Here is a 22,235-nt window from a genome sequence, read left to right as displayed (position 1 = left end):
CTCTCAAAACCTTCATGCACCTTAATCAAAATCACTTCATTATTTATTTTAGGGTTGATCTTAAACAAACAGGATCTAAAGCTTAGTTTGGATGGAAGAAAAGTGAGAAGAAAATAAAGAGGAAAGAAAACCAGGGAAAAAAAATTCCAAAATTTTACCATTTTTAGAAGTTTTCTCCCCCAATTTTTCCTTCTCTTTATTTCTCTCTCCATCCAAATTAAGGGTGAATTTTATTATCAAATCTTTTTAACTTATTTCAATAAGTTCATTTATTCCAATTTGATTATAAAAAATATTTGTAGCATACAAGTTTCATAAAATTTAAATTTTCTCCATAAATTAAAACACAGTTTGCTTCATTTCTAATTCTCAGGATACATGCTGTTGACAAGGCCAATACAGGTTATCAATGAATAAAAATTCAATACCCAATGGAATTTACATGTATATAAAGTGAATTCGCTATTTATGCATCAAAATCTTTAGCCTTGAAATCTTGACATGAAAAGCTGAGGCATTAGACATCTTGTAAGCCTTGAAGCAGAAAATCTTCAGCTGACTTGACAATGTTCTTTATAGCACTCACCGTCCATATTCAGTCACAAGTCCTACTTACTTTTCCTAACCTCTCTGTTGACTTCACGAAACCATGGAGACAGACAAGTTCAGATGCTCCATAAATCCTTTATCTGACGTGAATTTAAAACCAGTCATAACAGAACTCTTCTTATTGTTCTTGCTGCAGCACGGGATAACAGCCGTTGAGCCAGGTCAGCTGGCAACTGAAGCAACTGTCGCTGAGATTCTGTTGGAAGCTGCCAACATTCACAAATATAAATAAGTGTTACAGTAATAGGAAACAATATCAAGAGAACGTGTTTTGCAATGTTCATACAAAAACCACCAGAGACCATCCCTTCCTTGAATGCAGATTCCCTAATGGGATCTCAAGGAATGTGATGCAATATGTGGATTATGATATTGGTTCCTGTTTTGATATTTTAATTTAAGAGTTGCTATGTTCTGTGCAGCAATATATGTGATTTGGCAGGCTGAAAATGATGTAATCTTCAAGCAAGAAAATCCCATTTGTGATAGTGTGCGCTTTCGGATGATGAATGATCTTAAAGTGAGATAGAATCATATTTTGATTGATAAGAGTAGGCATACAAAGGCATTAAGTTTGAGGTATAAAATTTTATAGTAGCATTGGGGTAAGCCCCTTTTTTTGTGGTAAATATTGAGTTTCTGAACATTAACTATTCACTTTTCTTGAAAATAAAAAATCAAGAGACAGTATCACTACTAATGACGTGCAACTGTATGGAATATTACATGTGCCACACATGCAAATGCTAAATTTTACCTCTGGTATGATAGAAAGAACAGGAAGAATCTCTTGAACTGATTCAAGTCGACTTAATACTAGCGATACTTGCTCCTGCTGGTTCTTGTACGGACTAACCTGGACCTGTTTGCCACCCTACAAGACAGAAACTTGTCGAACTGATTCGAGCCATTCAACCACACAGGCACATTCTATATTTCTATTGGGAAATTCTTGTTGCATTATGAGAAATAATTTTATTGAAAACGAAAATTATTCGCAGGACTAGATCAGCAACACAGATGAACTCCAAGTTATATCAATAATTTTGACTTTTTGACACAGTCAAACTCCACATTAGTTGTATGAGTACCAATACGAGGTTCATTTTTACAGCATGAAAGTGTGTGTTAGGTTATGCATTCACTTTGACATGCCTAAAGAAGATGTTTAAATCATTTTTATGGTGCTTCCGTCATACCCATTTGTATAGAATTGTAACTTATGATGATATACTCCCTCTGATCTCAAATATAAGACACCATTAACTATTTCATACATATGGAGAAAGTTAATTTTACTCATAAAATTTGCATCCAAATATAATTATTTTTCCACATTTACCACTGTTAAATGGTTAACATCTCTCTATAATAAATTGTATTTTTCTTAATGTGGCATATAATATCTCTCCCGTAATTTACTTGAATCTAAAATTTTAATAAGGGGTAAAAATGGGAAAACCCAATTAAGGAACCAGACAAATCAAGAGTATATTTTAGACAAATCAAACTCTCCCAAGTATCTTATTTTTGAAGCCGTAGGTAGCAAATTGAAACAGTACAAATCAGTGCACTTAGATTTTCTACTCGTTTCCCTCATGAAGGAAACCAAAAAATTTAGTTCTGTACTTCTGTCCCGGTTCAGGTGACCTAAAATTGTACACTTAATGGAAGTTTAGGCTAAACGTAGACGTAGTTTTCTATCCAAGGGAACAATAAATCTCACCGTATTAGTGTCTTCACCTCTACCACTTCCCAAAATCAATAGCACTAGGCGTTGGAAGGTTCTGAGGTTGTTCATGTCTTCGTCAGTCATTAAAGGGTATGTAAAGAGAGCACTGAACGGTATATTTGCAGCAACTCTTGTAGTTATAGAATCCAAGGTTGCTAGCCCAAGTGCATCTAAACCCTGCATCAAAAAAATGTCTAATCAAATAAGAGCTAGGTTTAAAATGACTGAAAAGTGTGTTTGGCTTAGCATTTGCAAAACTAAAGTTTCCACAAACTATTTGCAAACTGAAGTTGGGATAAAAGTCAGTTACTGCAGTGTACTAGTGTGATTTATGTTAGGATATTTATGTTTGACAAAAAACATGTATGAATGATATAATTCAAAAGCAAGTTTGGATGTACAATGACGGAAAACAACATTAGTTTTGTGATATATAATATTATTGAAAAGGTATATGTAATTTGTAAATATTAAAAAAGACATAATTAGATCCATTTAATGAATAGCCTTTGTTGGAGTCTAAAGTTGAAGGGTATTTTTGGTTGTTGGTAATTTTAAATGGCATTAAATGCTGAATAATAGTATAATGCAACGCAACCTAACTCAGAAACTACAAATTGTTGCTTTAGGCTTAGCCTAAGTTTTAGAAAGAACAAGCCACTTGAAACGGAACAATAGTAGCAATGAAGAAACGGGAAGGAACGTGTGGAAGAGCAGAAACCGTCGTCTGTTGGGTCACCACCATTAACACAAATAATAAAGAAATTGTAACTTGCCATTTATTTCCTTTGTTCCATTTAAGACTTTGATAATAGTATAAATATGACAGTATTTCTGTGTACTGGCATCACTTTAAGCAAGAAATCAGAATATATTTTCTTCCATTCAGTTTCTAAGCCATTTTGGTATTAGAGTTGGTCTAGAGAGCAAGAGAGTGAGGAATAGTTGAGGAATTACGTCAGAGAAGAAAGAGATTCAGAGGAGTCCCTGACGTTTTCACGTTTTGCAATACAGGCGTTTTTTTCCCGAAACTGACATTGCCATCGTGCTCAGGAGGTCTGAAAAAGTAGAACAAGAGGTTCCCCGTCGCTGTACAACATCGCACATGCCCTCGCACGCCACCTACTAGAGTCCCACGTGCCTCGCCACCGGTACACATGCTACACGTGCCATCTAGAGGTTGAAAATGATGATGTCATCTGCCACGTCATCACTATGACTAGTCAACAACAGGTCAGCCCAGTCAGTATCCACCACGTGTCATATTCGCCACATCACCCTGCCCAATCAGCCTCATTTTCTAAAATTCCAGTTTGACCCCTACACTTTTAGTATTTCCATTTTGATCCCTAAACTTTCTGTAATTCCATTTTAACCCTAAATCTTACCAAAAATTACACTTTTTACCCCTTAAATTTACATAAACTCCATTTCGACCCCACATTTTCCTGAAATTAAACTTTAACCCCTATACTTCCATAATTTCCCTTTTTACCCCTATATTTTTTGAAATTCCAATTTTGCCCCTATACTTATTCTCGTTCTACCCCTATATGCTTTCAACATTCTCATTTTTCTCCTAAATCTTTCCAATATTCCTACCCACCCTTAAGTTCACCAAAATTCCCATTTACCCTGATTTTTCTCAAAATTCCTCATCCTAGCCTTGACACCTATCAAAATGCCTTCAAGATACAGGAATGTGCATGAGATTGAGATGGAAGAGATGAGATGTAGAATATGAGAATTGGAAGCTACAGTGAAAATGTAGTGAACTCTATTAAACAATAACAAAGAAAACCTGGAAGGAAATTCGGGAAGTAGCAGTTCGTCATCCACTAAAAACCGCCGCCGTCCACAACAATAACAATTTTGTTCTAATGACATTAAGTTAGACATTCTTGAATTCGAGGGAAGATTCCAACTAGAGAAGTTCGTAGACTGGCTTCAAACTGTTAAACGGGTATTCGAATATAAAGAGATTCCAAATGTACAGAAGGTTAAGAATTTCACCCTCAAACTCAAGAAACATGCTTCCATTTGGTGAGAAAAACTCAAACGGAAGCGAGATCGTGAGGGAAAGCACAAGATTGAGACCTGGGATAAAATGGTTAGGTTACTAGAAAATTTCTGTTAGATCATTACCATTAAGACAACTTTCTCTAGCTGCAAAATCTTCGACAGAGGTTTTTATCTATAGAAGAGTATACTAGAGAATTTGAACACTCATGATGAAGTGTGAAATTCAGGAAAAAGAGGAGCAAACAATAGCCTGTTACATTATAAGCTTAAACACATATATTAACCATCCAGTCTAGCTTCAACAGTATTGGACCTTAGAGGATGTAATTTGTCTAGCCATACGTGTTGAGAAGCAAACGTCTAAGAGATCCTCTTTCCAGTCTTCTTCCTTTAGGGGTTATCTAGAAGCTCGTAAGGCGAAATTTCAGCAAATCAACTCCTCAAGCAAGCCACAATCTAGCATTATGTGCAAACCATCACAAAATACCCCCAAGGAATCTGGCTCTAAAGCAATCAAATGCTTTAAATGCCAAGGATTTAGCTATATTGCTACGGATTGTCCTACTCGGAGGGTTGTCACCATTAGGAAAAGGCAAGTGTATGAAACACTGGAAGAAGATGAGGAAGAGACTGAGTTTTATGGAACTGATCCAGTATATGACGAGGAGGTCACCTTTTCTTAGGGAGGCCATGGCAATATGATCGAAATACTATGCACAACGGGTATGCAAACACCTATTCTTTTATGAAAGATGGTGTCAAGTTCACACAAGCGCCTCTACCACCCAATTAGATTAGCCAATTTTCGAGGGAATCTAGCACCTCTAAGCCATTTGTGTCTTTGATGACTAAAGAGGAATTCAAGGTGACAAAATCCGAAGCCCAATTAATGAGCTTTATTTTGGTGTTTGAGGTGAATGATAAGTCTGCCAATCCACCATGAGTCATTCGTTACTTCCTGAATTTCCAAATGTGTATCTGATGAGATACCATTAAGGTTGCCTCTTATGCAAGACATACAGCATGTCATTGACTTCATTCCAAGAGCAATCATTCCTAACAAGCTTGCCTACAAGATGAGTCTCTAGTAACATGCCGAAGTCCAACGGCAAGTTGAAGAGTTGTTGAAGAAAGGGTTGGTTCGAGAAAGTATTAGCCCTTGTGTTGTACCTGTTCTTCTAATACCTAAGAAGGATGGGAATTAGAGAATGTGCATTAACTGCTGAGCTATCAACAAGATTACTGTTAAGTATCAGTTTTCGATACCTCGACTCGATGATATGCTAGACCAGTTGTAAGGTGCCAGTACCTTTTTCAAAATTGACCTTCGTAGTGGATACCACCAAATTAGAATTCAACTAGGAGATGAGTGGATGACCGCTTTCAAGACTAGAGATGGCTTATATAAGTGGAATGTGATATGTTTTGGGTTAACAAATACCACTAGCACATTTATGCGCCTGATAAATCAGGTATTGAAACCCTTCATTGGCAAATTTGTTGTTGTGTACTTTGACGATATTTTTATTTATAGCAAGACTCAAGAAGAACACTTAGATCACTTATGGCAAGTTTTGCATGCCTTGCAAGAACATAATCTTTATTCTAATCACAAGAAGTGCACCTTCCTCACCAATGAAGTTGTGTTCTTGGGTTACATCATTACTGTAGAGGGTGTTCGAGTTGATCGAAGCAAAGTTGCAGCCATTGACAGCTGGCCAATTCCAAAAGTCTATCCAGGAGGTTTGAAGCTTCTACAGATTAGCTTCTTTCTATAGGAGGTTCATCTGCAATTTTAGCTCTATTGTTGGACCACTTACAGATTGCACTAAAAGAGAAAAATTTCAGTAGACAGAGCAAGCTTAGAAAAGCTTTGAGGAGCTTAAGAAAAAGTTGATCAAAGCTTTAATCCTAGCTCTTTCTAATTTTGACCAAGTGTTTGAAGTTAGCTATGATACTTCTAACACTAGCATTAGTGCTGTCTTAAGCTAGCTGGGCCATCCCATCGCCTTTTTTAGTGAGAAGCTTAATGATGATAAGCTTAGGTAATTTACCTATGACAAGGAATTTTATGTCGTCGTTCAAGCTCTTTAGTATTGGAGTCACTATCTCCTAAGTAAACGGTTTATACTCTTTTCTAACCACGAGGCCCTTAAGTATTTGAATTTTTCGCAGAAGATTAGCCATAGACATGCTCGTTAGAGTGAACTCTTACAATCTTATCCATTCCTTATCAAGCATAATGCTAGAACTTTGAACTCCGTAGCTGATACTCTTAGCTATCGACATGTGCTGCTCACAACAATGCAGACCAAAGTTGTTGGATTTGACCTTATCAAAGAATTGTATCAAGATGATCCTGATTTTTGAGGTGTGGGAAGCAACTGCAAATCAACCTTTCCACCAGTTCTACAAATATGATGGGTTTTTATTTCGATGCAAAGCCCTATGTATTCCACAAGGTTCCTTGAGAGGAGCCATAATTTAGGAAGCTCATGACAGTTGATTAGCTAGACATTTCAGACGGGCTAAAACAGTTGACCTAGTGAAGGAGAACTTTTACTAGTATTAACTTGAACGGGATGTCAACAGGCATATATAGACATGCAGAATTTGCTACTTGGCCAAATCCAAGGGTCAAAATACAGGGTTATACATGCCTTTGCCAATTCCAAAAGCACCTTGGGAAGATGTGAGCATGGATTTTGTTTTGTGTTTACCATAGACTCAGAGGCAAAAAGATTCTATCATGGTAGTTGTGGATCGTTTCTAAAAAATGGCCCATTTCATTCCATATCAAAAGACCAATGATGCTATTCAAGTAGCAGATTTGTACTTTAAAGAGATTATTCGTCCTAAGACTATCACTTCTAATTGTGATGTGAAGTTTCTCAACCACTTTTGGCAGATGCTATGAAAGAAGATGGAAACTAAGCTCCAGTTTAGCAATGCTAATCATCCCTAGACAGACAGTCAAACTGAAGCTGTAAATAGGATTCTTGGTAATCTTCTTTGCAGTTTTGTGAGGAAGAATTTAAATCAATGGGACTCTATTCTTGCTCAAGTTGAATTGCCTATAATAACTTTGTCAACCAAGCAACTGGAAAGTGCCTATTTGAAGTTGTTTACAACACTCATCCTCTTAGTCTATTAGACTAGACCCCTTCGCTTGATAAGTAACAATATAGTTATGATGCTAACCAAAGGGCTAAGGAAATGAAGAAATTGCATGAGCAAGTTCGTGAGCGAATCCAAAAGCAAAATTTGAGATACAAAGCTTAACGTGACAAGTATCGGAGATAGCAAACTTTTAATGTAAGAAACTTGGTTTGGATATATCTGCGAAAGGAATGATTTCCTAAACAACTTGTCCCCAAGAATTTATGGTCCATTAAACATTGTGCAAAAGATCAACAACAATGTTTATAAGGTGAAATTGCTTGGTTCTTATGGAGTGTCTGTCACCTTCAATGTTGCTGATTTATCCCCTTACATTGACGATGATGCCGAATTTGACTCAAGGGCGAGTTTTGTTCTACCCAAGGAGGATGAAATGAAACAATAGTAGCAATGAAGGAATGGGAAGAAACGTGTGGAAGAGTAGAAACCGTCGTCCGTTGGGTCACCACCATTAACACAAATAATAAAGCAATTGTAACTTGCCCATTATTTCCTTTGTTCCGTTTAAGACTTAGAATAGTATAAATAGGACAATGTTTCTGTGTACTGACATCACATTAAGCAAGAAATCAGAGTATATTTTCCTCCATTTGGTTTTTGACCCACCACTTGCCTCCAACTCTCATCCAAACATAATATTTAGACTCCAACTAGCTTTTTGGGGTTAAAATGTTGGTTTTAGAGGCTTCTTAAAGCAAAACCAAAGCATTAAGCCAATTTAGTTCTTTAGTTAGATACTTAGATTATTGTAGAATGAGAGCTACTAGATAGCAAGATCTAATTAAGATACCATGCCACTAAGTCAACCATTTTTGTTTCCTTTCTTGACAACGTATTGTAGACAACATAGCTGTTACAGTTGAGAAAACAAAGGGAAAAACAAATTATGCCCCATGCTTTAGTGTAGTCGTAGCACTTTACGTTCCATCATGTCCATAACAGTACAACAGACAGTTAGTGTCTGGTACAGCCTGTCGTTAAGCTCATATTGACGGCAGGATGAACTTGTTACTGTCTGTTGTACTATTATGGGCATGATTGAACATAAAGCTTTATGACTTTCATAATTCATCACTGTTTCTCATTGTAGGAGATCTCTAAAGAAAAAACATACCTTAGCAAATTCCTGAAGAATGATTTCCCTCACAAATGCACCCTAAAATTTTTAGCATGAAAGCCCCATGGATTAGGAGAAGAGACGAGTAGTGTCAATCGCAAGATGGAACACTTACTAGGACAGACAAGATACCTTTTCAGTTAGTGTAAAAGAAAGGACTTCCTTTATAATCATCCTTGAATCACTGTTGTCACTTTTGCCCCTTTCTGTTTTGGCACGGAGAGACTGTCATTAAGGATTTGTTAGTTTGACGTACTGAACAAGAAAAAGCAATAAACAGAAATTGACAGGAAAGGAAGAAAAAAGCACTATCATGTGCATTTCGCATATGATTTCTCCATGATGCCAAGGTCATCTGGCCAATAGAGGTCTAGCACATGTATACTGGCCCCACTTAGTAGTTTCTAGCTCAAGTTCAAGCCTGAATGTAAAGCTTATTCAGCTTTAAGAGTGGTGAGCATGGTGGCATGGCCCAACAATATAATCTATTAAAGTGTTCACTTCACATCAGTTGCTTTTAAATGGGCCTATATAATGTCAAGCAGAGTTCTAAGCTCAAACTCAACATCCAAAAGCCTATTGGGCTTTGACATAAGGGTGATGAACTAGTACCCTTTCCAGTCTTCAAAAGCAATGTGACATATTTAAGAACATGGCACCCATGGGAAATAAAAAGAATTAAGTAGATGGTTTTCAACGGTCCTATAAAGAATTAATGATGGTTTAGATTGAATCTGTGATGCTCAATCTGTTCAAGTTAAAATTCGGAACGATGATTTTAAAACTGAATCAATATATGAAAACCTTTCATAAATATGGCTTCATATTTTCCACGGGTATGAATAAAACGACATCAAATTAGTAAATGTTTTAATATATTACTTGACAAGATAGATAAGCCACAAAGAACTACCAAGTTCCAACGTCATTTAACAATTCAACCTCAAACAGACAATAGGTAAGAAAGCAAATAAGAAAAGAAAAGGATAGAGTTACCTCTGTTACCAAAGACTCTAGACGATCTATTCTGAACATGCCATCCTGATAAAGAAGGACCAGTCAATACTGAAATTTGTTATTGAGCCATTGAACGGAGAAAAGTTATGGCAATGAGAATTTATAATCCATATCTAGGTCAAGTAACATATAAACGTGTCTCTTGCTTTACCTTGTAAAGAAGAGTCTGCAAGGAAGATTGAAGCTGAGGAGAGCTGTCAGTAAGTACTTTTTTAGCAATAAAAGGGTAAGTACTACCCAGAACTTTGTACTCAGGATTAAAGCTAACAGCAATGCCTTCGAGTACAGCAAGGCTGAAAGAGCAAATAAAAGTTTATAGATTATAAGGAACTGAGACATTAACTTAATACTACATTCAAATAGCATTACCTTCGGATAACAAGTGAGAAGTATGAAGGTATCCTGAATTTGAATTTATACCTGGAAAAAGAAGACAGCATAGCATGTCAAAAAGAAACATAAAGAATAAGCAAACCAGCATCAAGAAGAAAATAGCAGGAGAATATTTACAATATGTTGTTAATTTAGTCCATTATAAGCTAAAAGCCTAAAACACAAACTTTACATCCCTGCTGGAGTTGGATCTAGAAAATCATTAAATCCTATAGATTGAAATCTCAAACAATAAGTTTCGGCTAGAAAGCTCAGGAATCTACATGAAACTTTTTCTTAATCTTTAATAAGCTAGTGACAAAATGTGATCACGCTTGTCCAATTCAAGGACTAAGAAAGTAGTATATAAACGTGGAGAATGTGATCATGACTATATTTGTCGTACAACAGGCCATTTCAAGCCATTATAACTATGTACAATAAAAGATAGCCTCTGTACTTTTGCTGCCACAGAATCACTCCAACGTATTGAGTTGGCACTCAAATGAGGCTATTACTTAGGTTTATGTTGGCTAGATAGAAAGGTGAACTGTTTCCAATTTCAGTCAGTTTAAGAGGATCAACACTATACATTATTTTTTTATTGGTTTAAAGACCATTTTGAACTTGAACTATTTTGCGAGGAGTACTAGATACCCTACACTATTTATTAGAACAATGTAACCCCTCAAGTGTTAAAATCATTGTAATGTTGTCCCTTGACTAACAAACGTTGACATTGACCATTACATTTAGATTGACTTTGAGTTAAATAACATTTTTCCCCCTAAAGTACTCATGAAGGAGCAACCGACATTCTAAAGTTCAATGACGTGGAGGAGTTGACACCCTTTTTTCTCAGCTGAAACATGTCACACCATGTTTAGGGTGTCACATGGCTTGCCAACTAAGCTTTCATCAATAAAAAAAGGTTTGTCAATCTGCACTGATGATCAACTAACGGTACTGTTGCATGTTATATCTGCCTATCCTACCATATAAGTTATGTAGGTATTCACCAATCACCAATCACCAATCAATGTCATAGCTAGACATGATAGGCATATATAATTTGTGGCATCACCATTAATTTATAATTAATGGAGGTTGACAAACCTTTTTCTATTTCACCAACAGATCACAAATGGCAAGCCAAAAGGTATCTATTTCATCCTCTTATTTTTCAATCAAAACATGATACTCATGTTTTGATACTGACCATTAGTGCAAGCTAAGAGAATTTTTTTTCTCGACCAACGAATGTCTAGTTAACAAGTCGTGGATATATAAAACTTGTGACAATGTTGTTGATTGATTGTTAATCTGGGTTGATAGACTTTTTCTTACTAATGAATACCCAGGTGGGAAAACATGTGACACTTTAAATATGATGCCACATGTTATGGAAAAAAAAAAAACATGGGTACCAATTGCTCCACATTATTAAATTTTAGGAGGTTAGTTACTCTTTCATGGACACTTTGAGGACAAAAATGATTTTTAGCCCAAAGTTAATATGATGTTAACCATCAACGTCAATATCCATTAGTCAAGAGGCGACTTTGCAATGATATTGACATTGGAAGGGCAACATTACTCTAATAAATAATTTACGATATCTAGTGCTCCTCGTAAGATAATTCAAGGGCATAAATGCCACTTAACCCTTTTTATTTTCTTATAAAACTAATTATAATAGATTCAACTAAATTTTATAACATTATTATCAAATAAATTTGACTAGAATATGTGTGGTTAGAAGGTAAATGTGGCAAATGTACGAATCAGATATGCAATTATGGTTATCTTTTCATGTAATATACATAATTAACTTTTGTAGGCATATTTTATGGGCCATTGACAAACCTAGAAAACCTGCAAATGTCATCTGGGTCCTTATATCACCTAGCTTAATATAGAGAACTTACATTGTGGTTCCTAAGTTTCCTAAAAGATCTCCAAAGCTAATATTGCGAACTCCTTTGGCAACAGCATTTTGGAAGACACCTTCATCAAAGTAATGCAGGCAATATCTGTAATTAGTAAGTTCCCCAGAAAGAACAGGTAATGAATTTCTACAGCAAATTACAGTGAGAAAAATATTAAAGTTCACCTAAACATAATAAATTAAGAACCTGTCAAGGCCTTCGTAACAGCTTCTCTCTCAGAAGTTGGGGGTAGAAGCCTGATAAAATTTACAATTAAATTAGATCTATATCAATAAGAATAGTCTACGCAAAAACTGAAAATGGAAGGTATGTAATCGTATTTCATATATACCCAAGAGTGACAAAGTCCTTAGCCAATGCATCAAAATCACGATTTACAAGATGGAGACAAGCTTCAATGAAACCCTCACGCAGTTCTTGCTTAAATTCACCAGTCATACCAAAATCTGGTGGCAAAAGGGGGGAAAAAGAAACAGGAAAGATGTTTGTTATATGTATATAACTATATATTCTTGATATGCAAAAAGAAAGTCATTACTACTATGTTCAATAAGCTAGACAGGCAGAGTTGCTGGTAAGTAGTGTGTAGCTGACAAAGGCTTGACCTTTGCCAATGAATTTCATGCCCATCCATACGAGGCATCATTACCAGGCGTCGGCTGACTTTTAGCACATGAATCAAATCATCTCAGACACAGCTGGCGATTTAGAGACATTTTTTACTTAATACTACTGAACTACATCTAATTGATTTTCGTTCAGAATTTTAGGACCTTGGGTGTAAACCATCCCCTTCAGAAAAATCATGTTTCAAGCAAGATATGCTTTGCTTTAGAACTTTTAGGAAGGTTGAGCACCTCCCCTCCAGTACTAGGCTAAATAGGTAAGTTGTTTCACTTCAAGCTAAAATAGAACATAATGGTGCTGTACTAAACTTCATAATACATGATTTAGACCTCATTACGCATAAAGTGTATAATAATTATAAACTATAGAAACATCAACAATGTGGGAGAGGGTGCATTTTGAGAACTTACCTACAATAGATCATCAGAAGTTTAAGGTGTTAAGCATGTATATCAATATCATATATGAGACTTCTCAAAGAAGCTTTAGGGATGAATTGGCTCTTCACAAGGCATTAGGGCATCCATGATCTGGTCAGGAGTTCAATCCTTACCTCTCCCAAGTTTTCTTATTGCATTAATTTTTTTTACAGAGTATTTGAAGCCCATTGACCATGCTGAAACCCCAATGAATTTTTAGCAATGGGTTGTGTTTTATATGTTGTGTGTGTGAATACCATTGCTGGACCTTCACCAAAGAGCTTAAGCTTTATGGATGAAATAGTTCTTCACAAAGTATTAGCGCCTAAATGACCTATTTAGGGGTTCAATATTACCTCCCCCAATATGTTTTGACCATGCTTCAAGCCCTAATGACTTTAACGCAAGGGGCTATGTTGCTCATGCAAGTGTGTGTAAATATCATTTATGATCCTTCTCCAAACAGTTTAAGCTTTTGAGATAACTTTAGTTCTCCAAGAAAGGGGCCTTAGACTTCTAAATAAGGCAAAACAGAAAAGAGTTGTCTTCTGGGTTGTCCAAAACACTGAAGGGGGGTATAAAATCTAACAAAGAATCAGAACTATCCGAACACCAAGCTCCATAATAAGGGTCTCAACTTTTATACTTTTAAATCAAAACGAAAGTTAGGATGACAGGCATCAAACATCATATAATAATTTTAACTCTTCACTCTACGCTGTCTCTTTTAATATCTGATGATATGATTTTATGAGCAACCTGGAAGAAGTAACAAAGGAATTAATAGAAATGACCACCAAATGAAGGTTAGAAAAAAAAGGGAGAAAGAAAAAGGGTTTTATACCATGAGGCAGGCATTCCAAGAGTTCTACTTATTTGAAACTTTAAGTTGTCGAACATGATAATTAGTGTAGAGATCAACCAAGAAGCCAACAGAAAAAAAAGCAGACAGTAAAATTCATAGGAAAACACACTGGATTGTATATTTCAATTCTTTTCATACTTAAATTACCTAAATAAGCTAGTTTTCCATCATATGTACGGAGAAGATTGCCAGGGTGTGGATCTGCATGATAGAATCCATACTCAAGAAGTTGATTGAATGAGCAGTAAACTCCGACCTAATTATCACAAGAAAGGAAAGATGAACTTGCTTAGTCCATTGCGTAAAAGCTGATTGCTAACAGAGTAAATATCAAAACAAGAATGTCTGCATTTAGCTTCACAAATGACCTCAATCAAGTAGAGATCCTTCACTTCTGATAATTTCCGCCCCTACAATAGATGTAAAAAATTAAACAAGACTTGCATCAGAAGAAGTGTCAAACTCATGCAGCAGGGATAAAAAGATCATCTACAAGAGAAAATGGCTTCTATATTTCTCTTGAATCTCAAAGGGAGGAAAGTTGAGGCACTTTCCTTGGAAAATTATTCTAGACAGTTTGACAAGAGAAATTACAATAAGAGCGCTATTTTTCTCATTATTTGAGTTTGTAATTGGTAGTATTCTAACAGGAGAATCTCACTTAGGGCCACCAAAACACAAAAATGTACACTGCAGGCTCAATAGAATTTGAAAATGCACTACATGCCAAAGTGCCTTTCTTGTAAATTTTATTGTGAATGAAAAGACATATTTGCCCTTGTCTCAATAGAATGTTCATAAGACAATGTCCGCGAATTCTCAATACAATATTCATGAATGTACGATAATATATCCGATGCACATTAACTTGAAGTATGTTGTTTCAATGAAAGTATGTTGTTCATTATGGACTTTATGTTGCACAAATGTTGCAGGTCTACATATGTTCATTGTGTTGAGAATTGATGGGCATTATGTTGCATATTCATAAACATTGTGCTGTTCATCATTTGCTTGCTTGTACATTTCACTTCAAGTTAAATCATGTCCACCAAATATGTTGTGCATTTATAAACATTGTGTTGAGAATTTGTGGACTTCGTGCTGTACATACATGGACATGCCTTTGAAACAAGAGCAATAGTATCTTTTTGTCTACAACAAAATTTGCAAAAAGGACCCTTTGGCCTGCAATGCATTTTCAAATTTTATTGGGCCTGTAGTGCAAATTTGTGTGTTTTAGAGGCCTTAAATGAGATTTTCCCCATTCTAACACATACTAGCACTGAAAGAAACGTTAAAATAATTTCTAAAAAGTTTTAGAGTCATGCATCTTAAGCCCCAAGTTAATTTATCTCGCTTTAAAGCCATACATACATTGAACTATCAATAGATCAATATGAAATACAAACTCTATAACAAGCTACATTGCTCACAAGCCATAAATAATGCGGTCCATCCCTCATGCTTTATACAACATATGGGACACATCTCTAGTTCCTACTCAACTAAAGTAAACAGACAACTCAAGTGAGACAAAACAACTACCTCAATCCATTCCATGACTAAGACCTTGCGAGTTGTATACTCCATATACATTAAGGGAACCACTACATCTTGTATAGAGCCATATAACTTCCTGCTCGTCACACAAAATAAATAAGAAGAAAAAGGAATTCATCATGCCTCCATTAATGATCAATGAGAACTGAAAGAAAGCACCATTAGCAATGCTAGGACTAAAATTTGGTACACAGAGAGATGAAATGAAACATTCAACCACCAGGGAGGGACTGCTATGATGACTGCTGAGATAAAGACATTGTTAGCAAGTCAGAGGCTCCATAAGTCTGATATAATGACTAAGGAGCTAGCAAGACAAACTTTCAGCCTCTTAAAAGCTCAAACCTAAGTAAACAGGGAAAAAGAAAATGGGAAAAAATCAGCTCATATGTGCAACGAATTACTTAAAAGTTAAGTCAAGCGTTGGAAAAGTCAGTGTTCTCATCATTAACACACTCCGTCTCCTGTCATTATAAGATATCCAGAGGGAAAAATTAAAAGCCAGGTCTGCGATACATGATGGGATTTAGACAGAATTAAGTGATGTTGACTGAACAGAGAACGTGAAAGTCAGGTTGAAGTCTATCCAATACAATCTTCACATGGGGAAAAAAAATTCCAGAGAGTGTTAAGGGCTTAATTCATAACTTCCAAGCCAAGTCACAATATGAGAAGATGACTGGTGATCACAGTAATTCAAATGTGTGTAAAATATGACTCAATGATGAGCCCAAGTGTGTTAAGGGCTAAGTTAATAAAAGACAGTGGCCCAATAAGCTGAATGTACCAGTAGATGAGGGAGAAGGGACTCAAGAGGGGCCCAAGCTACTGTGATAGGAATAATTAGTCTCTTTTGACCATTTTACCTCTTCCATCACTTATTAAAGGGGTTTTTTGACTAATTCTCCTCTTAATTGTTGATTAACAATACCAAGTTCCATCAGTCAACTACTACAAAGTCAAACCAATGCCTATGTTTTCAAAGCATGCTACTATATCCTCAGAGAAAGTGCATAAAGACTAGAACATTGTCACAAAGACATTGATAGCGTGCACTTACCTAAACTTGAGACCATTGCTAGCTTCATTCTTATAGTCCATCTCCTGCATTCAAGGTGATTTACCTGTATTCAATTTTAAGTTCTATGAATTATAACTTTCATAAAATATGCACAAGATTGATGATAAGCTTAAGAAACATTACAAATCTTGCATTATTCAATTCTCTAAGGTTTCGAGCTTGACTGTATTAGGAGATGAGGGAATAATTTAAAGAATCAGTTTCACTGATTAGAAATCTGGATAAAGTAAGGTTATCCTTTGAATCAGGGCTTTTATAATAAAATAGGATCACTTAGCATAACGTAGAAAATTTTTCAACAGAAACGAAGTGGGAAATACAAATCAAATGGATAAAATATCCTCTCATTCCATCATAACAAGAGTTTCTGTGGAGAGCCAGAGGAAAAGAGAAACAGAAAATAAAAGGAAATTAAAAAAAAAACGGAAATACTACTTTACATATCACCAGCTTTTAGAATCAATTTGCAAGTCCAGCACCTTATAGATTTCAATTTTTAGGAAGGTTGCAAGACAAAAAGATGATAAAATATGCAAGCTCCAAAACAAAAGGAACAAGTTATAAAAAAAAAAAAGGAAAAAAGAAAAACGTAGTCACCAGCCAACAATAAGAATTGTTGAGATCCTGAAACTAATAATTTAGTTCATTTATATTGCTCTGCCAATCTGATTTTCTTTCCTTTTTATTTTTAACCTTTTCCCCCTTTCACAAGACACAAGCTAAGTGAACAAAAAAGCACAAAACTCAAGAAAGAATATGAACCCTGACACTACCAAGGAATTAAGTATATTTTAAGTTATGAAGGCTAATTGACAAGGTAATATAACATTTTTAGACATTAAATACTAAAAGGTCTGGATTCTGACGAAGTCTTTCAATCATGACTCTAGATTCTGACCAAGTGTTATAATTATTACTCCTGACTGAAATTCAAGCGCTATAAAGTAATTGGACTTCAACGCATATAAGTCCAACTAATGATACAATCCGTTGACAGATCAGGATCCAAAGTATATTTGCAGGCTCGCAGCAGCAGGTATCAAATACAAGTAGTGTCTTACATGTCTTTTACCAGACAGTGAGATCATCGATACATAAATTAAATGATCCTCAGTTGGCAAGAAGATATCAAAATTTTTCTATCATCAAATCCTTGCACACAAACATTTCACCATATAAACACGCATATTGAAAAGTTCAAGTGAAGATACAAGGATATCAATGCATACCCGAAAAAGACTTGATGCCCACTCATCAACAACAGCCTGCATATACAATACCATGTTTAGCAACCAAACACACCATGGTACTGGAAAAGTACCGCACATGCATAGAAGTATACACCCCCCCCCAATACATAGAGAGAGAGAAGAGTAATTGTTCTCACGAGGCCCCATATGGAGTTAAAAGAAAATAATCGATTATCAACTAGCCTTGGATGAAAGGGCCATTAATAGCAATGATAATTATTTTGCCATCAATGTAACTACATTTCACATTCCTTCCATTTAATCTCAGTCAGACATTACACTACCTGAAGATCAGTATTAAATTTGCCAGCTCTCCTAATAAAGCCTGCCAAGGCACGTAATATTAACATGTCAAGGGAAATTGCAGCTTGGACTCCTGGTCTTTGGACTTTAACAGCAACAACCTGTCCCCTTTGGCGAAGCCTGGCTTGATAAACCTACTCTCACAAAGAAGTTCCAATTTTCAGGAATTTCAAAGCCACATTTGAAAATCAATCAAGGACTCAAAAACTTCTAAAATCATTAGAAAGATAAAAGACTCAAAATATATAAACCTGCCCCAGGGATGCTGCAGCTACAGGCATAGGTGAAATCTCTGAAAAAAGTTCATCAATAGGTAAACCAAGTTCTTGTTCTATCATACTGAAAGCAACTTCTGTAGAAAATGGGCTTATTCGATCTTGCAACAATGAAAGTTCATCCAAATACGACGGTGGTATCAAATCCTACAGGCACAAAATTTTTATATATCAAAGTTAGTCACCATTACAATGAAACAGGATCATATCCTGCAAACCCATAAAGAAATTCCCATCCCCCTAAATAAGCAAGAAAACAGACATGAAGAATAGAATATAACTGAGAATAATAAAGTTAATATATCTTATTCAAGTAATTACTAAGATAGAAAACCAATGTCTGAATTAAACACCGACATAACAATCACGTTATAAATATTATCATGCGCCTCTGTCTAGGCCATGGGCCCATTACAACAGAGGATCAAAAGGGCCAGAAGTAAAAATATATAGCAATAAGGAACATCCTAATACAAAGTCCAACAGTATAGTGTGCTGTGTTACATGTGCTTTAAATAGCATAGGTGAATCCGAAGAGAAAAAGAAGCTTTATCACCAAGTAAATAACAATTCAACAGGAAAGCTGCAGGAAGTATATTAAAAGACCAGCAACATATAAAAGGAACACATTGAAAAAATAATAATAATAATAACAACATGGTTACGTGCAACTTACTGGACGAGTTGATACAGCCTGGGCAATTTTAATATATGCCTGAAAGAAAGTAACAACAAACTTTAATTTATAAAATAAAGTTGTTTTCTATCCAAAAAAAATGAAATTGTAGATGATAACACTGAATTAAAATAGACATTTCAGTAGATTGGCATGATATAAACAAAAGACTGTGCAATGCAACTAAACTAAAAAATCTCCTGCACATAATTTAGCATCCGTAGCAGTGTAGTCTTAATGAGAAAAACCTTTTCAGGACAAAAAAGCCCATTAGACCTACCAAATTTTAAGAAGATATTCCATGAGAACAAAAGTTAGGGCATTACAACAAGAACCTTGATAAAAATACTAATAGAGGTGAATTGATGCAGAGGCATCTACAAATTTAAGACGATTATTGAGCAATGCATTGAAGTTTTTACTAAAACAGTGCTCCATGTTTGAGGACTTCAAATTTAGAGGATTAATATTCTGGAAATTAAATTTACTTAATTCTTTCTCCGGCTGCCAAAGAATATAGCAGATATATCATATATGGCCCGAAGGGACATCAAAGCCAAAACTTGGCGAGAGAAAAGGGACGAAGAAAAGAAAACAGAGGCGACACTTATAATGAACTTTTTAACTCAACCCAACATTCATGAATTATAATCATTCAATTGAAACTAGATGAAAATCCAAGAACCCAAAAAAGTTCATGAAAACTTCTTGAAGAAAACGAAATGCAGAAACAACCGCTTGGACAAACTGGAAGTTGCAATGATAAAGCTGACCCATTTACACCACTTGAACAATGTCATACGGTAATTTGACAAGTCTTGGAAAAATAGTATGGACCCATATTTTTACCGATCAAAATCAGAATGACACCAAGTTATAGGAAAAGGAAATCAGAAGAAAGCCCAAATTTTATTATAGTTTGAAAAACATGACATACCGGTCCAAGTTCCACCAATATCTTCCTGAGTTCTGCAGCTCTAACCTACAAGTAAACAATTAAAACGAAACACTCAGTGTTTGTCAATCTAACCCGCAAATCATAAGCTTCAAAAATGTAATCCCTGTGCAATAATGAAAATTCGATAACTCCTTCAGAAGCGTACTGCAATTTAACCAATTATTTTGCACGAAATAAAATTTACAAACCTCAAACATTTCATCAGACCGCTCCTTCAGACTGTCAATGAAACGGAGGCCAAACCACTTGCCAAAAGCAGTTCCTATCTGAAACAACCGGCGAAAAACAATCAAAGGCTTTCTTCTATAAATGGCAGCGATCTTAGATATGTTGTATTCAGCCAGAGAGTCGGCCTCAGAGTCACTGAGCTCGAAGAGATAACCGGACTTGGCCGTGAAGGTATCGACCTCAAGATCCCCACCACCACCGGCGGTGGTGGCAGCACATATGCCGGACCTATGGGTCCCAGAAATTTGGTGGGGTTGAGGGGAAAGGGGAAGAAACCAGCAAGGAGAAGAGGAATTGCATTGTTTGGGACATAGTAAAGAAGGGGATTGGAGTTTATGAGTGGCGAGAAACGATGAATGAGAAAGAGAAGGATGTGCTAGCATTTGTAGAGAGAGGATTGTGATGCGTAGTTGCAGTGAGAGAGTGAATGAAGGTCGTTAGGAAGGAATGGAGTGGAATTTTGCAGAAGCTTTTTGTTCTGTAACCTCTCAGAGAAGTCTAAACCTCAACTTCTTGGGAAGAAAATATATTCGAAAATGGCACAAGGTGTCTTCGGGACCTTGCATGGCTTATCCATTCACAGTTCTTTACAAGAACATGCTAAAATCAAAGCATCAACTTCTATTTTTCATTTGTTTGGCTGTCTGAGTTTCTATATACTTGTAAAATATCTTCTAAATAAATAAAATAAAATAAAAAGAATATACTACGAATAAAAACAGAATAAGTAATTGTTTCAGAAATATCTTAATGTGATTTACGAAAATAAAAATTAAAGAAATTTCTTAATGTGTGAATAGTTACCAATTTTGTTGATTATAAAATTGCAAAGATCTTTTCTTTTCTTTTTCCCTAGAATAGATTACCTCAAAATCCTTAAAACCTTAGTTCAAAAAATATTTATTATATATAACTCATAAATTAAACCATTACTCATGTAATTAATCAAAAGTTAGTTATTCTGACAAGATTTGTATTTAGATATATTTTTTTAAAAGTCAACTTGTAAAATTAAAAATTGTTTGAATAATCTGTATAATTACTAAAATGGACAGAAATTTTATTATATGTATTTTTTGTTATGTAAAACTTGATTTGTTAAAAAATATATAATAATATAAAAATAGATGTGGTAAAATATATATATAATAAAAGAATCTATAAAAAATATAAAGTTTAAATTATATCAAGATCAAAATTAATTTTGAAATAAAAAATCAAATTTATAATATACTCCCTCTAATAAAAATTATAAGATATTTTTTAAAGAGTTAGATATTAAAAAATGTAAAGCATTTTTAGTATTTTAAGATATAATAATTGCTTCTTTTTAAAAAAAAGTACTTGTAATAAATAAATTATTTTATATTTATTTTAGATTGAAGCACCATAAATATGAAAAGATTGTGTTGATTTAAAAATAAATAATTATTTTATTGAAGGGTAAAATTTAATTACAAATACTTCGTATTTCTAAATGAAAGGGTTATTAATTATTGAAGAGCTCTGTAATCATATCTTTTAAAAAATAAAAATAAAAGTCCTATTATATTACTCGTACAGTTTTTAGGAAGTAGGCGGACTAAAGGAAAGTTCGTGTTCAACCATGGGAAGAAAATATAAAATGCCTAAAGAGGGGTAATATGGGCAGTGATTAGTGAATGAATTGAGTGCATTCATTATTCAAACGGAAATGTAAAAGCTACCCCTTGCATTCATTATTTTAGAATGAACTTCTTAAAATGAGCTTCTGAAAATTTATTATTACCAAACAACTTCACACATCCCAAAAATGGGAAAATACTTTTCAAAAGTAGAAAATTGTTAGTCCAGACCCTAAAACAATGTCAAATCTCACATATCATTATTTTTCTTTCGTCACAAGCATCATAAAAACTCTTAATAACTGTCATGGCAATTTGTTGTTTTCACATATTTCTACATCCCAGTCATACTATCATTGCATATTAACTTGATATGCATAATTTACAT

At 35.1% G+C, this 22,235-nt stretch overlaps 1 protein-coding gene across 3 annotated transcripts; it reads right to left on the bottom strand.

Annotated features, from left to right (window-relative positions):
• Window positions 1–335: 335 nt before the first annotated feature.
• LOC129308483 (uncharacterized aarF domain-containing protein kinase At1g71810, chloroplastic-like) lies at window positions 336–20,844 on the bottom strand. 3 transcript variants are annotated; one of them, XM_054949605.1, is made up of 21 exons: window positions 20,204–20,833; window positions 19,995–20,039; window positions 19,058–19,096; window positions 18,358–18,528; window positions 18,088–18,240; window positions 17,783–17,818; window positions 16,533–16,576; window positions 15,458–15,548; window positions 14,278–14,319; window positions 14,057–14,165; window positions 12,330–12,444; window positions 12,185–12,234; window positions 11,978–12,056; window positions 10,047–10,097; window positions 9,829–9,970; window positions 9,657–9,701; window positions 8,793–8,885; window positions 8,658–8,699; window positions 2,336–2,518; window positions 1,367–1,483; window positions 336–815 (listed from the first exon to the last, which is right to left on the bottom strand). In XM_054949605.1, exons 1-21 carry the CDS (start codon window positions 20,624–20,626, stop codon window positions 711–713), a joined length of 2,175 nt encoding a protein of 724 aa, XP_054805580.1. In that variant the 5' UTR covers window positions 20,627–20,833; the 3' UTR covers window positions 336–710. The 3 variants fall into 3 exon arrangements, 1 of the variants encoding a protein (XP_054805580.1); XR_008592631.1 differs by lacking the exons at window positions 336–815; window positions 1,367–1,483 and adding an exon at window positions 3,299–3,560 and having other exon boundaries at window positions 2,378–2,518; window positions 20,204–20,844; XR_008592629.1 differs by lacking the exons at window positions 336–815; window positions 1,367–1,483 and adding an exon at window positions 3,299–3,540 and having other exon boundaries at window positions 2,378–2,518; window positions 20,204–20,844.
• Window positions 20,845–22,235: the final 1,391 nt, after the last annotated feature.

This window comes from Prosopis cineraria, unplaced genomic scaffold (assembly GCF_029017545.1).
Source record: "Prosopis cineraria cultivar Desert tree isolate PC_DT_omini unplaced genomic scaffold, ASM2901754v1 PC1, whole genome shotgun sequence".
Classification (NCBI taxonomy): domain Eukaryota; kingdom Viridiplantae; phylum Streptophyta; class Magnoliopsida; order Fabales; family Fabaceae; genus Prosopis; species Prosopis cineraria.
Note: the sequence above shows the minus strand (reverse complement) of the source record. Positions and strands in the feature narration are given on the sequence as shown.